The sequence below is a fragment of the Pararge aegeria genome, chromosome 3 (assembly GCF_905163445.1).
Source record: "Pararge aegeria chromosome 3, ilParAegt1.1, whole genome shotgun sequence".
NCBI classification, from domain to species: Eukaryota; Metazoa; Arthropoda; class Insecta; order Lepidoptera; family Nymphalidae; genus Pararge; species Pararge aegeria.
Window position 1 is genome coordinate 6,041,922 of NC_053182.1, and position 17,384 is coordinate 6,059,305.

Genomic DNA, 17,384 nt, shown 5'->3' on the forward strand with positions numbered 1-17,384 from the left:
AAAGCACAAGTAGAGTTCGTATAAGATCTATAACAACTAAGTACTACTTTAATAACTTTACTAATTCAACGTCAGTTCGGATGATCTTCTTCAACTTTCTTAAATCTGTTCTAATGAATATGATCTAATAATTAAACAAAACTAAGAATTTTAAATAGTACTCTTGTTAGGTATCAAATGTTGTTTATTTTAATGCAAAGTTATTGAATATGAAATTAATAGGAAACAACAAAAACATTCGTCATAATTACAGATGGATGTTACTGTCCATGTTACTTATAACATAAAGATATTCTAATGATGTAGTAGAAGTAGTATGAGACAAGAATTTTGCAAAAGTAGATAACCGTTCAATATTGGCAGGTGGTGAAACGCGCTTAACAGAAGTCGGCTCTCCGAATGTCTCAGCGGGGCTGGTAGCAGCGGAGGGAGTGAGGTATTGTCGCTCTTTGTTACGCTGCACCGATTCTGACCGCACACTACTGTCTGCCCCCATACAACATATGTAAGACCCCGACACGCTTAAGCCATATTCGAATACAAAACAATTAGCTCGAGTATCATCATCTGTCTAATCTATACCACCCTGGTCAGAGGCCTCCTTTCTCATAATGAGAAAAGTTTAAGAAAATTACATCTAGAACAATGCTGCTTTGTTCGTTGGAGGGTTGGCGGCGGGTATATAAGTATATGTTTTTTATAACCAAAAAGAGCCTCTGAAATAGGCTCAACTTTTCGCTCTGCAGACATCCTCAAGAGATATTGATTTAAAAACTCACAATTTTAAGTGAGTTTTAAGAGTTCATGCATGGAGGATCATAAATTATTTATTTTATTATTTGAGTACTGTTTTTAGACCATGTTGCATGAATCTGCATAAGAGACTCGAATAGTCACCTCAATCAGATACCTTGAAGGCTCTTATCGATACCGTACACACGTATAACGCCACCCGATCTATAAGTCACAGGGAGAATTTCATAGACAAGTAAGTCTACATAATATACTCACGGGCTAGATCTCTCGTGTAGTTCGAGGTACTTGCGGCCTACTTCAGTACCTTGGCCTGCTACTAGTAAGTGCGTGTCATCAGTGCTTAGAGGATATTCCATATCCTCTCGTAGTTCTACTTCGGGTGTGGACTCTTTCCACAAACCTAAAGATTTTAGCATGAACCTGCAAATGAGAATTTAGTTAGAGTCATTTAAAATCCTGACGTAATATGGAGTGCAAAAATATTAACACAAGTTAAAGTTCATGTTCATGAACATAAAATTATAGTCTTACCTTTTATTTTCCTTCAACAAAAAGTAATTCCTTGATAAATAAATTTTTTTTTTTTTTTTTTTAATCTTTATTTAAATAAATAAATAAAAAATTTACCTGTGCAAAAATATAATGAGTAGAAGGAGTAAGTCGTAGAGTGCGTAGTTATACTTCCTTTCGATTCCGATTATCCTTGGCGCCGTGAACGGCATATTGGCGGGTATCGCTTTTTGGTTCCATGGCAGAATTTCAAATTGAAACATACTCTTTATAAGTACTATGACCTGCAATAAAGACCTAATAAGTTATCTTAGAACTTTATAATAGCAGAAGCCCACATAGCGTCCCGTATTCGCGATTTTGTTATATTTGATGTGTTTGCCGCAATCACATGAGTACTCATAAATTATTTACTGGTACAGTTGTGAACCGGGTATTGTGGGGATCGTCTGTTTGAGATATTTGTTAATAAATCAAATATTGGGCGAAATAAACCTATATCGCTATACAAACGCTTCGCCATGTGAGAATCAACCTAAAGACAGTTTTGCATACCTCAGTGTACGCGATGAGCGTTACCCAAAACGTTTTAGTTGGCCTTGGTATTGTTAAAGTTCCCCATAAAAATACCATAAGCGGTAACGGTATGGAAAGAATAGTAGCTGACTGGATCTATAACAAGAAAGTATTAAATCTGAAATAGTATTATTTGAACACAAAAATATATCACTACTTTTTTATTAACAGTCGATTACCTGGTTAATGAATACCATAATGTAGCATACAATGTTTGTATGTGCCAAAATTGCGTACCACAATGCGTATGCAAGGTGTACAAGTGGCGATTTTTGTTGTTTGAACATTGAGTCATCTTGATCTTCTAGCATCATTACGTCCTTGCTGTAATATAATTTGCACACATGTAACAAAGAATTTAATGATTTTCAAATTATATTTATGTACAAGAACATTTACAATAAACATTTGAATAAAGCGTCCATAGAATTTTATTTTCATGATCACAGAATAACAATAGTTTATTATAATTTGTGCGAAATTGAAAGTTATATTAGAATAAAGTTTCAAAGGAAGTGAAGACAATTATAGATAGATATGTAAATAAAAGATTTCTTTTGACGATTATAAATGTGTTAAACCAGTAAGAAGAAAAACTGTGAAGCAAAGCCCATAAACAAGCGACTACATAAACTGCGATTAGAGCATGTACTGATTGATTGGAGTTATATCCAATTGATATTACTTCTCTACCTTCAACGGAAACCAAGAATAGTGGTTACACTATGCATGTTGGTGTCAATTAGGACACCTACCGACGTTCAAATTAATTTGTGCAAAATTGTCGATGCGAGTATATATCTTTCAATAATTTCGACTGCGGTGCTTTACATAATGTGCTCTCTAAAATCTTTTCCTCGATCTAGTCTAGCAGCGAACGATCTGATTCCAATCTACTTTCAATGTGAATATTTCTAAATATTTCTCATAGAGCTCTTTAACGAGAGATGCCAATATCGTTTACTACTATTTATTTCATTCGTACAAGGTTGGATACGAAATTCAAGATTCATTTATTTTAAACTAAGCCCTGCTTACAAGCACTTTTGAAACGTCAAGTGTTTGTAGTGAACTGTTTGTATCAACGGTTCTGAAGGTATACAAGGATTTCTTTTGAAACTCGAAAATTTCATAGCCCCGTGTCTTGTATAAGTGACCGGTGAACTGAAAGGAATAAGAGGTTGACTGCGTCAAGCGATTCGAAAAAGTTTTTATGAAAGGTACAGGAGCCGATACACATTTAACACCCCACCTCGAAACCAGGTCGAGAAGAATGTTTTTTTATTGTGTATCTGGTGATTGAAAATAACGAACTTCTCTTTTCGAGACACTCGCACATGTGCAGAAAACAATGTCACCATTGCATCCGTCACCCCAACTACTCGAAACTACTCATGTTCGACTAACATACTCGTAGATCTTTTACTTAGCACGCGTTGGGTTGGGTGTGGTGTTAGAAATATGTTTTCGTCCTAAAGAGGATACAGTAGATGCTCTAAACGCGGGCTCAGCACTCAACCTTTCGGTGGTTTGCAAGCTAAAGGCGCTCTCGTGTTCCGATGTGTCGTCTGAGAGCGCGGGCGAGGCGGATCGCGAGTCCAGTCCACGCTCCATGCTCGCCGCCAAGATACGGATCTCCGGAACGCTTATTTCACTAAGCTTACGGCTGGAAAAACCCCCGGATTTTATAAATTTAGAACCCCAAAACCAAACATAATCTGTCGAGAGGCTGGTAGCGGTTCAGCTTAAATTTGAACCCGATATATCCCAGATGCTTTCAATACTTAACGACTGAAAAAATCCTTGGTACAGTAAAATTTGAACACCTACTTCTAATCATACATTTTTCTGAAACTCAGCTTGTTTTATTAACTGGTGGGATATCTTGTAGAAGCACTAGACACTAATTTAACGAAGTGTGCTCTGACTTACTTGATGTATATATTTCAGACATCTCAAACCGATAATCAGTAAGCCTACGACAACATAAAAGTCAAAAAACTTAGAGGAATCTAAGCTTTATGTATTTCAGCATCGCTGGTGCGAGCTTCTAATGATAATGTTGTGCATATAAACACTAATTTCAGACTTCTATACTAATGTGATATTCTAATTTCTAAGTATACTTCGTTGCGATCATTATATGCAATGGATACTTATTTCTAGGCTACTCAAATGATTATTATCTAATTTCTAACTAATTTAATTTTCTAATGTCTACTTATGTATTTTAGAGCAAAGGTGCCGATTCTGTTTTACACAAATCTTTCAATAAACTAAATATTCAGGTCTTAAAGCAGTTTTGTCCTCTTCACACTAGTACTCTGGATAAGGATAGCATCATTTTAGTTGAGTTTTCAAGATTTTTTTATTTAAATAAAAAAAAAACGGACCAAGCAGATGGCTCACCTAATGATAAGTGGAACACCATTACTTATAAACAGAGGAACACTTTGCAGGATAGCAATGGACATGTCCGATAGAGTGCCGATCTGTGTAAATCAATTTCACTGGCAACCGCGACCGTCGAGCCGGAACATAGCAATGCTGCTCGGATAAGCATGGCACTAGTTCGTCCCGGGACGAGCTGTCACAAAAAGCTCTAAGACTACCCAAAGAATAATGTTGAACAGAATTGGCACCATTATTTTCTCTCAATAAAGTACGGGTTTAAGGCAAGTTAATGAATTAGTCAGTATAAAGTAAATAAAATACCTACCCCATTTCTACAGGCGGCGCCAGTAGATTGTTGTTAGATTGCTCTGCATGTTCCATTTCTCTATTAGTAAAAGCAGCGTGCAAAATAAACCTACGAGTAACTACCAGCTAAAAATTTATAACAATTCCTAATCTATTTTAGACATATCTTAAAAAAAAACATTACATTACTATTAGTACTTGTCTTGTAAAATAAATGTTAACATAACCGCACCCAAGGCGTATTGAAAAGTATACCCAAGCATACGAGTAACTACCGCTATTAGAATATTTAGATTACTAATAATATAAATAAGTAAGAAATTCTACTCACTGGTGCAAAAGGGTCTCCGGCAAAGGTTCCCAAATCATTTGTGAGCCTTCCCTCAATCCGATGCCAAAACCTTCTTTTTCCTGTTAAAGTTAGATAGAATCAGTTTTAAATAATTAACTTACGCTTGCAATCTTTAATCAATCTAATCCAACAACTCTAGATCAAATAACAAAATCACTAGCAAAGAGTATCTGCAGATTGGTTTTTGGTGGATAGTTTTGACAGATTACTGCTAATAAAACTTATTATTTACTTTGCGGTTTATAAAAGAAAAACTACCTTTAATCTCTTCTTCTCTACAGATAGAGTGCGGGAGACATATCTGTAGTCCCGCGAGTATTTCATAAGATGGCGCGTTAGGGATACCAGAATGCTTGATATGAACGCGACTGCTGTATCCAGGAAACCTTTCATTTTGTCTATCAAAGTCTCGGACTCTGTGAAATAAAATGATTGTATAATACTATATGTGATATAGAAAATATCAAACACTACTAGTGGCATCATCATTATTAACAACCTATCACGGACCCACTACACGGCAGGGGCCCACAGAATGAAGAGGGTTTTGGCCGTAGTCCACCTCCCGGGCAGTGCAGAGGGGTTTTAACTAGAGTACACATAAAGCAGGAAGATCGCATAAAATTGATAATTCCTTGTATACAAGTCGTACGTAGTTTTTAGGGTAGGCAGTGCATTTGTACATATATAAGTACATACCACTGCTCCCGGGCCAATTACGTATTCGTGGACTTCACCCACGTTTGAAAGCATTATAAAGAACACTAACGAACACACATTGCAGGTTTCCTTCACCGTTAAAGCTAGTGATATTTAATTTTTTTTAAAAAAGTTGTGGATGCTGCGGATCGAACTCGGAAAGGGGGGCCGAAGCCCCACTGCAGTTTATGACGGCTTCATATTCGTAAAGTACTTACTGTATTACACATTTCATTGTAGTACCAAAATATATAAATCGTGCTTAATAATTTCATTAATACGACGTGTTAGTTGGTTTGTTCTTCTTTGCAGCAACGGCTCAGCGTTATAGTCCGCATAGATAGTCAAAGAGTCAGAGGATGGGCTACTTTTTAGGGGGTGGTTGCGGCCAGAAACTACTATAGTAAAAATGTGAATTACCGGGCGGTGGAGCAAATTCATCAATGTCTGAAGCCGGCCCGGGTTCGCCAAGCTCGTCAAGCCTCACTTCTACATCCGAAGGTCGACTGCTCTCTGCTCTGGGTGATATTGTGGCCATCTAAACATGGAATGTGAACGCTGTAAAGTTCGCCTTACCAACAGATGATTCAAAATATATCATAATATTAGAACTTATAATTTTATTTTATAATTTTGCGCTAAAATTATAGTCAAAATAATCATTATCAAAATTCTTGCTGTGCTTTTACAAGGTTATGTCAACTGTTTATTTGTTTATCTGGCAGATTATAACGAGAATCTACTGTTTTATATCTACATTTCAATAAATATTGATTTTTTTATTGAGAACAAAAGTTTTATAAGATAATTTGAATTTGATTTAAATTACGACATCTATCGAGATTATCCGTACAACGTAGCACTATGCAGCTATTACTAGAAAAGTATGGCTCGCAAAGTGTAAGAAATAGGCTGTTAGATTCAAAAAAGTTTTTATAAAAACATTTAAATTGGTGCACTCTTAAAAATAATTTGTGACTTGAAACTCTGCAGATCTTGTATAAAAAGGTATTAAATTGGTCGTCACCATTTTCAATTGACCATAAACAATCGAAATCCTATTAAAAGCTGAAACTGTTTAATGCCATACAAATAGGTCATTACTAAACTATGAACCAATAATAATTTATAACCAAAACACCATCATTTTATAAGTGAAACATATATTTCCGTGCATAAAGCAAACAATCAAACCCATACACAACATGCAACATAAATAACCATTACCATATCCAATAAATAACAACGAGGACTTAAAGTATACATATTACACACAAATTTATTCTCCCAAATCCATCATCGCAGTTAATTCATAAAATATAAATTTTATATCTGATTTTGGAGTAAGTTTAACTGAAGAATTTTCAACTTACAGAAAAGAGTATATTTATTAATAAAAAAAATATAAAAAGCTATTTTCTGTACCTTTTGCGGCACATACAAATTTTTCATCATTTCGAATTCAATAGCGTTATAGGAATTCAAACATTCTAAATCTAAGCTTTGACGTGATTGATGGTGGCGAGTTTCTGAAACGTCTGAACTTGGCTTGACCAATATTTTGAGTTATTTCAATGGGTATAAAGGAGCGTATTATATATTATATATATATATAGATACTTTTAATAAACATCGTGGCAAAAAGATTATTGTTGCGCACTTTAAAGTAAAAAGTTGCTTACTTATAAAGTAAACCTATAAGATATGGATTACGCTTGGCAACCATAGCTCCGAAACAATAAATATATTTTCAAGGGGAACAAATACAAGGAACTAAAACATTTCAACCTGAAAAAACAGACACATTTCGCTGTAGCAGTTTTAGTAACGAATTCTTTCAGTTTACATTCACATGGATGGATATTTATCTATTGTCATTAAATCATTTTTATGACTACATCTGTTCGTGGAACGCTTTTAGATGAAATAAACTAGCGAAACAATTAAACAAACTAAATTATGGATTTAGAACAAGGATTTCACGGTTTCTTGTTAATGTACACAGTCATTAATGTCTCACTAACGGGCATTTCTCTTGTTGGGTTATGTCCGTCCGTCGAGTCTAACGGACTTCTGGATAGAATAACAACTCCTTTTACTCTTCATCATGAACCCATTACTGGCCCACTACAGGGCACAGGTGTCCTCTCAAAATGAAAAGGGTTTACACCGTGCGGATTGATAAGAATTAATACAATTTTGAGAAGACTATTGAGAACAACTTGTTTGCTGAGAAAATTGTTGATATTGCTTAAGTTCCGAAAAGTAAGGGGTGCCGGATCGAACTCTGTTCCGATCAAATATGAGTTTGTATCAAAATAAAATTTGTTTTCCATATAACTGTTATATATATTTATTTCCTTTAAAGAACCATTCTTTAATGCGTATTTTTACATCTGCAAGGCGTCCCGGGACAGAGTTTTTTCACAATGAACAGGTATCAACTTTAAAGCAGTGCTTAAAATTTTTAAAGATTAAATTCTACAATGGGGTTGAGGAGAAAGTTTTTGTTCTCATTGTTTTTTTTTAATTTTTGTACGATACTAAAGTGGTAACGTTACTACTTTACCTGATGGGGATAGGAGAAGGGGTAGGTAACAGACGAAGCTCGCGTCTGGTCGCGTGGACGCACAGCGGGCGCAGACGCGCGGCGCAACGACACGGCGCGCCGCATGTCCGTCTTGATTGCGGTTGACACCAGCTACCACAATGCCACATACCACCCACTGCCTGTACAGTCCGCTTCTCGATACACACTTAATTCCTCACTCTTTATAAATGTCTTGAACGATCGATAAATGGTACTTTTAAGTGTTATCGAAAAGCGAAATGTACTCATTCATAGCTGTGCAATTTAATTGCAAAGCTCATATTGTTAGTCACCATATGCTACCCAACATATACACACATAAAACCACTGGACAACATATAATAATTAATGTTAATTCATTAGAACAATAGTCTATGACTGTTTATACTTATTTAGTTTAATAAGGCTGGCATGCTTGTGCCTCTATATCAATTTCTTCTATCAATGTCTCTAAACAAACCCACTAATTCCATAACATGACAAAAAACCACGAAAGTTGAAACTACTAGCCGCGTGTATTCTTTATAAACGTACTAGAAGAGTTTAGACTAAACTTTACAGATTATTTTGCTATATTCCAAATGAAATTCCATATAGAATGAACTCAAAATATTCTGCATCCCCTATCTAATAATATCACACTAAAATTATGTTTGTTTGGAAAGTAGTCCCCTTGACACCTTTAAGAGAAATATATTATATATCTTACTTTCTCATCACACCGTATAAGTTTGTTTTTAATTTATTATTATTTTTCATAAAATTACTCTAGTACCAAAAATCTGTTACAGTCAAATATTCCGAGTCCGTTACTTTTGTGTGTCATTATCAGACAATTTCCGCCCGACAATGGGAAATAAAACAGAATTTATTCACCACGTCCACTCAAGGAAACGAGATAACAGTCTTCTCATAAGATATAATTTCCCCCCAAAACCACGTAGCGTTATTTAATTTATTTCTAGAATTTGAACCATGCCTTCCAAACAAACTAACACCGTTTCAATTCCGAAAATAACTCATTTAGTATTAAGACAACTGATGAGTTGTTAGGACATCTTACCTTTCCAAAGCCCATTGATTTTGGAGCATCTTCGTCTGAACTGGATTCATCGTCTTTCATGTGAACATCAGTATCATCGAACTCATCAAACATGTAGTAGTCTCCGGAACGCACGGCTGTTTAGAAAAAAATATCGATGAAACGTACAGAGAGTAAAACAAGGTTTGCAATATAAGTAAACTTCATGCATTTATAAGCCATTTTTTTATTTTACATAAATTTTTATAAGGCACAAGGTATTAATATTTTAACGATGGCCCAATTTTTAGTTTAAAATAGTTCTTATCGTAGAATAATAAGCACCAGTACTTATAAAGCTAGTATAAGCGGCTTATCCTTCAAAAACTGGTACATATTATGAAGATACATGCAAATAAAAAACATTTAATTATTGTGATCTTTAAAATAATACACATTTAAAAGCGGACGATTTTTCTTTCTCCAAATAACTTTTAAAATTAGAGTATAATGATTTGAGAGTCAAATCAGTTTTATTGAAATCTATGAATTGGCAAATTTATTGGTCAAATGAGGTGAGTTTATTGTATAGTTGAAAATTAGCAAGACAGGAAATTGTGTTTGTGAAAAATGTATAACTGTAAAAGAGGTGTAATTTGCCTAAATACGAAGCGTACGAAACAAGATAGTAAAAAATCCCGTCATTCGCAAGCAAACATCTAGAACACTGTCATGCGTAAACACAAAACATGTAGAGCAAACTCATGCGGAAACACAAAACAAATCCAGCACGTGCAAAGGCACCTTTATATTGCAATAACACCAGCACATTGTTGTTTACAGATTTATACAGGCCTAAAATAAATACACAAAATACGGAAGTATATAAAACAATCCCCGCCATTCGATTGCCTAAATACGATAACAAAGAAGCTACAGATGGGTTAGTAGTAGAAACACAAGGTTAGGCCGACGAAACTTGTTACTCAACGTTACCCTTCTGATGGCTGGAGGGCGGCTTATACTGCAGCCTCACGCGTGCTACAAAGAAAGGCAAAACTCAACACCATTCTCACACCACAGGGAAGCGATTGAACTTTAGCGAATCTTCGCAAAGTATTCATACGGTTAGCTTTGGAGGCACCCGGACGAAGACAAAGGACATAAGTTATACACGGAAGCGTAGATTTGTCGTTAATAAAGGATTTAAGTATAATAGGGATATTTTTTAGATGACTTAGACAAAGATTCGATGATTGGAAGGAGTTTGTTATTGTGTAATCTATTTTAAATGTACGAGAACGAATATCCAGGTTCTATAGACGAAAAGTTAAACGTGATTAATAAGTTTTCAGTTTGCAGATATCCGTCACCAAGCGTTATTCTAACTATACCTCGATATCTTTTTGTGACTGCCGCTGAATCGCTTCCTATGCAATAGAAAACACATTTTAAAATATATAACATATGTTAAATCATTTACGTATTTACAATTGTATAAACATGCTTTACAATATATACAATTGTGGAACATCGATCGTGTTTAGTTTAAAAATACAGTGTGAAATTCCATTACTAAATAATAACATACCGCTTCAACGTTTGTTTAAGCATCTCATAATATCCATATTTTATGTACGTATGTACATAAATATGAAGTTCGGTCGCGTTTATTTATATCTCACACATGATACATGATTTATTTGAACTCGTAAAATGTTTTAATTAGTTTACTGAACTGTCACGTTATTTAAGAATATGTTTTGGCGTAGCATGTTTGATTTAATGTATTAGCCCAAATAGTATGTTATTATATAGCAAATGGAATTGTAAAAAATAGCCTACAATAATTTTGTTTCTGTAGTTACAAGTATGATGAGAGTTTGGCTCAGCACGGCTCGAATGCGATATAATAGAAGTCCGTTGAAGTAAGCTCGGACTGGCCACTGTATGGCGCCGCCGAATAGGAGGTGGGGAAAATACTGGGTATGATTCTTCAGGGCTTTGAGCCCTAGGAATTAGTTCGGAGGAGGGCGGGGATTCGAAGGAAATTCGTCTAGGTTCGAGATATGCGTCGAGGGAAACTGTCATTAAGGCTGAAGATGGGGAGGGCGGGCCTCCTTGTGAAGGTGGTGCTGTCAAAGGAGGAGGTATTGGAGCGGGGAGCGTTGGTTTTACAGGAGTGGACGGTGCGGACGCTTCGCTAAGTGGGGTATGGAAACCACGAGGGGTGGCTGGGGTTGATGGGAATGGGGAGGCAGGTGAGCCGGGTGGGGAAGGCGAGGCAGGCGTGTGGTATCCACGACGAGACTCCTCGGAATCCCCGCGAACGAGCGGCACTTGTTCGGATTCTCCGGGTTGAGTTTCATCTTCGTCTTCCTCTTCTTCTTCCTCTTCGTCGTCTATTGGTACGATAGCATAAGGAGTGACACTTACTTTAAAATTTTATCAGACAAAGGTTTTATTTAAATTAAATATCTGGAAAAATATCTTATCGCAGGAAATTTACATTCAAAGTAGATTGAAAAGTCTAAAAATAATGCTCTCCATTTCCATAATATGTTTTTAACTTTTAGATTTTGAAAAAAGTAGTGAAAGCATCTAAAATTCACCTGCATCATGATGAGTAGGTTCTTTAGCTATAACACCTTGTATCTTTTTCTGGTTAGCCTTAATTCTCTCCATCTTCACTTTGATCTTATCTAATATTTTGCTTTCTTGCTCTTCTTGAATTGTCATTTGTTTCAGTCTCAGTTCCTCTATTAGATCTGCTCCTCTAATAAATGTACATTCTTAGCATAGTTATGTATCAAAATAGTTTATAATATAAAAATTAAATTGTTAAAATATGTGTACCTTGAAGCGAGAACAGTAGTCGCTTTGCTCTCATCAATTACTCTATAGAAATAGTAACTGTGGAATAATCGTCTTTGCAAGATCAGAAAAGCGAAACACACTCCGTCCCATGCTAGACCAATATCTTCTTGAGGCACAGAACAGACCGATTCCTACGAATAAAATAAACGTTACAAGTCAGAAGAGAATACATATAAGAATCAATACAATTTACATGATCATAAAGATGGAGAAATACCAAATTTTTTATGGTATGGAATAAAACTCTGATACGTATGCGTATTGGCACATTATCCTATCACCAAGTGTATTAATTTGTGTACTACGTTAGTATAGTTTCCATGTTTGGATAATTGTTAGAGTTTCTGAATGAAGGAAAAAGACCAATATGACAGACTAATACTTATATTCTATAAAACAGTAGGGTGACAGATTGACAGTCACATGCACGTCATATTAAAATGTCTAAGACATTTGGATAAGTTTTGTCTTAAGGAGCGAATGATGTACTATGAATGAACTTTTTTTCAATATTTTTGTGCTGATATTTAATGCTCAAAATATTAATGTCTTGACTAAAGCACTTGCAAGCATCGCTAGATATACTTGATAGTAACCTTATCGTAGCGCATCTTGAGAAACCTGGCTATATTGCCACCCGCGAACTTGTCCACGCAGCCAATTCCAAGCAACTGCACGAGCCAACAAGCGTTATCCTGCATCGCTGCACTGAACATGCAACCCGGGATCTGAAGAAGGGCCTTTATGACCACTACAGCAACATTGTACCTAACAAGCCATGACCACCTGAAAAATAATTTTCACTTGATTTAATTGACACCAATGTAAAAGCACATTTTAAATGCATTTAGTATATATTAGTTACTGTAAAGGGCCGAGCTGAGCCAATCGAGCGGGATACGGTCAGCGGTATACATAAGCAGCTTTAAGTTGGAGCAACATCTCCGATGCTTCCTCATTATCAACCCATTACTGGTCCACGGAGCAGGGGTTTCTCTCAGAATGCGAAGATTTAGGACTAATTCCACCGCAGTGGATAAGTGCAGATTGGAAGACCTTACAAACTTAAAAGAACTCTAAGAAAGGCAACTAATGAATATTTAATTGCCTAAAACGCACTTAAAACCGATAGTTAGAGGTGCGTGTCAGGGGTCGAACTGGGTCTTCCTAAAAGTGAGGTTTTAGGCCTAACCACTAGACCCCGTTTCCTATATATTTTAATTTGCATATTCGGCTAGTTTTGTTAATTTGGCCCTTCATTCTTTGGAGGCTAGAAACAAACCTATGAGACAATAAAATGGTGCTTTTCCAAACGTCCAAAATTTGAAACAAATACGGGAAGTAAAAGTACTTAAAGCAAATAAAAACTTTACCCTTTTCAAAATATCTCTTCTTTAAATAGTAAAAAAATATGCAACTGTATAGCTGTTTACCTTGCTGGCTGAAAATTTCCATTAATGAAACAGGTGACTTACCATTGCAATATTGCTTCTTTTGGTCGCAAATAAAAATCGGTTCCCTGCCATAAGAAGATAAAGGAACCAATAAGGTAGCCCATAGAGAACAGGTTGACACGGTTTGTGCCCGTCATAAACATAATGGCAAGTGTGACCCACAGCATGCCCAGGAATACCATACGTTTTATTACGTCCAACCATGACCTGAAAGATTTTTATAAGATAATTCTGGTTTTTTTTTGTAAGTCAACGTTTTGTGGCTGGAAAAGTTTATAGATGTTATTACAACTTATTATTACAATTGGATTAATAAAAACTAGATCCATGTTTTGTGAACAAGTGGAAATATATTATTTGTTAAATTATTGCACCTATTTAGCAAAGAGATTAACTATTTAGTATGGAATGCCTTAACTAAAGCAAGGTAGGCGAGTGTGCTGTGTTTTAAATATTTATTAGCATGTGGAATTGCAAATTCAATTTGTTTACGCACCCAACGTATCCAAGAAAATCTGGCACTGGATTCACGAAATGTGGGGTCTCCCAATCTTTTCCGATATCTTCTTTGTTGGATCCACCCGGATACCTGTCACCCTGGGCGTTTTCAATACGGAAAACTCTCAGTTGTCGTGAAGCGAACAAAAGCAGGAAGAAGTCGAAGATGAGTTTGATTGCGTGCGGCGGTTCTTCGTTGTATGGTAAGAATAGCCAGGTACGGATGTGTTTCATTTGCTGTAAACGTTATGCTTGAAATGAGAATGTGCCGCAAAAATGTTTGTGTCATTTAGATCGTATTAGATACGAGTAGGCAACCGCCTATTGCCTGTTAGGACTGTTAGTAAGCATGTTCGACTACGTATTACGAGGCTACCAAGGGCAGGAGATATTTTTCACCCCGCATTAGCGAACAAAGTGAGAGAATATCCAAATAATATACCTGGGATATTGAACTGGGGTAAACTTCTCCTATTCCCTGTTGCAGCACTTTGACAGTTGAACACGTTAATGTTATCCCTTGTCAGGGGATATAACTGGGGATTTAATTTTTGTCTCCTGCTGAAGGCCAATAAATTGGTAATTTGAGGTTATTCGTCAGTGTTAATCACGGATTTTTAATTTTTCTTTTAACTAAATCTATGCCAAAAGTTTAGTTGATTGGTTGCTAAGTCGTGACGTAAAGGATGGAACAATGGGTGTTGTTTGTTTGTTTCATTATTCAAACAACACCCTTTCGCATTTATAATAGTAGTTCGAACTTGGTCTTGTTCATCCCATGCGGCGCAGAACACTTTAAACCATTGGTCAGGTAATTATCAAAAACCTGCGATAGTAATACAAATATCGTTGAAGTATCGCTAACCTGGAGAATTTAGGCTCTAAACTCCCTCCCTCATATGAACCATTGTCTAGCTGTGGGACAATGCTGATAAGGCTTATGGATTGTTTATATCTTGAACTAAAGGCGTACTATCATCATAACAGAAGGGAGTAACTCGGCTATTAATATCCGTTCTTACTAAACTGAGTATTATTACAGCAACGCAGAAGTTGTAGTAGATGAACTTTTTGAAACATTCTGGAGGCTCATCCGGGAAAGCACTAACGCCGTGCTAAGTTCAGTTTGGAAAGGCGTGGATTCCGGTGTCATTACAAGCACATGAAGCTAATCACCATTGCTTAAGTTAACAGACACAAGGGGGCACTTTGTGGGTCGTGTTTCTTGTATGACCGGGGAAGTTATGCTGTGTTTATATTTCATAGTGTTCCATTTAACACCAGACGGGCAATCTAATCAATTCTTACTTTTCTTTCATTTATTAATTCTCAAAAAAAAATTGGTTTTACCAAATTTCTGCAAAAAATATTTGTAATTTTAATTTTAGTGAACTTACTTGGGAGTCCCCGCTCCAAGGGAAGTTAATACACAAGTACGGCATAAATCCAACTGCTATCATATACTGTATTGGTACTAATGCAGTCACGCAGGCGGTAAAGGCGGGCCACAGTCGGGCAACACAAGCCCTCCTAGCAGCCACTAATGCTAGAAGCCATCCAGCGTATATAACCGCATACAGATCCATACGTGAACCGATAACGCCCATTAGGCAGATCAGTGATATCTGTGAATCAACACTTTTGGATTACTAAAAAAGTACAATCAATCAATAATCACGACGTTCCTGCCTTTCCCCACGTCGTCACGTGGTCGTACCATAGAAAAACAGCCATCATTTGATCGAGAAAGATTATACAATCGATGTCTGTCTTTGCGAACCAATTTTTGTACTTATATATATTTATCTTGTTTTACGTCTGTTGCTAAAATAGCCATACCCAAAGTATAAGATTTGTACGTTAGCAAAAAAAAAAACATTATAATTGAACTTAGGCCCGTGGAAAGCCAGCATAGTTGAGGGAACATTTCTAAAATAAAAATCAGTTGCACAGAATGTGCGACAATAGACCGAGGAAAATTAAGTTCAATTAACTTTGACCCAATATTGTAGATATTAGAAAATGAATGCATATTGCAAGCTTGCAAACTCGTATTCTAAAGGTACCTACGTAGTACTACCTACGTAGTTGGTTAACAGGTCAGGTTAACAACATTACGAGTGACACTCTACTTTTAAACTCAAGAAGATAACTGCACAATTTACTGATATATTTTTAATAGTGGTATTTATGAGACATTACCTCAACACCAAATTTGTAGAAGCCATAATTCACCAAATACTTGATACAGTGGATCATATCCTTGTCCGCTTCTTTGCGAGTAATATTTGGGAACATTAATTTCTCCTTATTGTTTGGCAATAATCCCAGAGCCCTACAAAATTAGAAGATAAGTACATAAATTAACTTTATTTTAACAGTTTACTCTAAGGTTTACTAAGATAGCGACTGGCGAAAATGTCGTTACTAACACAACATTTAGAACTAAGGAAAATTTACATAACTGTACTTTTGCACGGTCTGTCTATTAGTGTTTCGAATAAAACTAAAAAAGAGTAAGAAAAATAAAGTAATCATACTTCAAGTCGCTGGAAACGTAATTCATTGACTGTTATTTATTAGGAATAGAATTTAAATGATGATTACACGGACACAATAACATGAACATGAATTGAAAATAAAAATAGCTTTATTTTTATTTAAAGTTCTTGATTTTTGCTTTATTGGTTTATGTGAGAAAGAAAAAAAATTATTACTTTTATAAGAACAGATTGTTTCAAAAAATTTCAAAACATAAAGCTTAACGAATCTAAACCAATAAATAAAGCGCAAAGCATTCGTGGCAACATCCCACGCGGGCATGACGTACAATAATTTTAATTATAAGTAATATGTTACCATGCAACTTTTTAATTACCTGATATTTTTTTGACGGTAAGTGACCAACGAGTAGAATGTAAATACGGCGATTAGACCGATATAGCCCTTTAGCAGGACAACTAGAGGTTTAGCAGACGTGGCCTTGCGGAAACCGATCCATTCTGCGTCGTTGTGAGTTGTGACATTCTCTGTACCATTTTCGTTTACCTGTAAGATATTCAATACATATCATGGTGAAATATGATTTAATATCGTCATTAGAAACCCATCAACGGCACACTATAGGACACGGGTCTCCTTCTCTCAGAATGAGCAGGTTTTTGGCCTTAGTCCACAAAGCTGACCAAATATAGATTGGTATATTCTTTGAAAAAATTATCGAGAATTTCCTCACGTTGCTATCCTTGACCGTTAAGGAAAACATTGTCACGTTCTGTACTTGAAGAACACATTGAGCTGCCGTTATCGGCTTTTGTCAATCGTTAAAGCCTTTTAAAAACCCATTTTTGG

General features: G+C 36.0%; 1 protein-coding gene across 5 annotated transcripts in view; it reads right to left on the reverse strand.

Moving 5' to 3' along the window:
* The window catches only part of LOC120637181 (piezo-type mechanosensitive ion channel component), a 68,808-nt gene that overhangs the window by 17,528 nt on the left and 33,896 nt on the right, over positions 1 to 17,384 (reverse strand). For 2 of the 5 annotated variants that reach the window (XM_039908862.1, XM_039908859.1), the window contains 19 exons: positions 16,912 to 17,081; positions 16,236 to 16,368; positions 15,431 to 15,658; positions 14,032 to 14,270; positions 13,557 to 13,742; positions 12,678 to 12,867; positions 12,061 to 12,212; positions 11,817 to 11,980; positions 10,201 to 10,245; positions 9,247 to 9,362; positions 8,163 to 8,294; positions 6,014 to 6,131; positions 5,153 to 5,310; positions 4,874 to 4,953; positions 3,362 to 3,508; positions 2,022 to 2,166; positions 1,822 to 1,938; positions 1,384 to 1,550; positions 1,012 to 1,176 (listed from right to left, as the gene is read on the reverse strand). In XM_039908862.1, the coding sequence (XP_039764796.1) occupies positions 1,012 to 1,176; positions 1,384 to 1,550; positions 1,822 to 1,938; positions 2,022 to 2,166; positions 3,362 to 3,508; positions 4,874 to 4,953; positions 5,153 to 5,310; positions 6,014 to 6,131; positions 8,163 to 8,294; positions 9,247 to 9,362; positions 10,201 to 10,245; positions 11,817 to 11,980; positions 12,061 to 12,212; positions 12,678 to 12,867; positions 13,557 to 13,742; positions 14,032 to 14,270; positions 15,431 to 15,658; positions 16,236 to 16,368; positions 16,912 to 17,081 (2,852 nt within the window). Of the gene's footprint in view, positions 1 to 1,011; positions 1,177 to 1,383; positions 1,551 to 1,821; positions 1,939 to 2,021; positions 2,167 to 3,361; positions 3,509 to 4,873; positions 4,954 to 5,152; positions 5,311 to 6,013; positions 6,132 to 8,162; positions 8,295 to 9,246; positions 9,363 to 10,200; positions 10,246 to 10,598; positions 10,635 to 11,816; positions 11,981 to 12,060; positions 12,213 to 12,677; positions 12,868 to 13,556; positions 13,743 to 14,031; positions 14,271 to 15,430; positions 15,659 to 16,235; positions 16,369 to 16,911; positions 17,082 to 17,384 lie in introns of all 5 variants that reach the window. The other 3 variants (XM_039908860.1, XM_039908861.1, XM_039908863.1) reach the window with 3 other exon arrangements.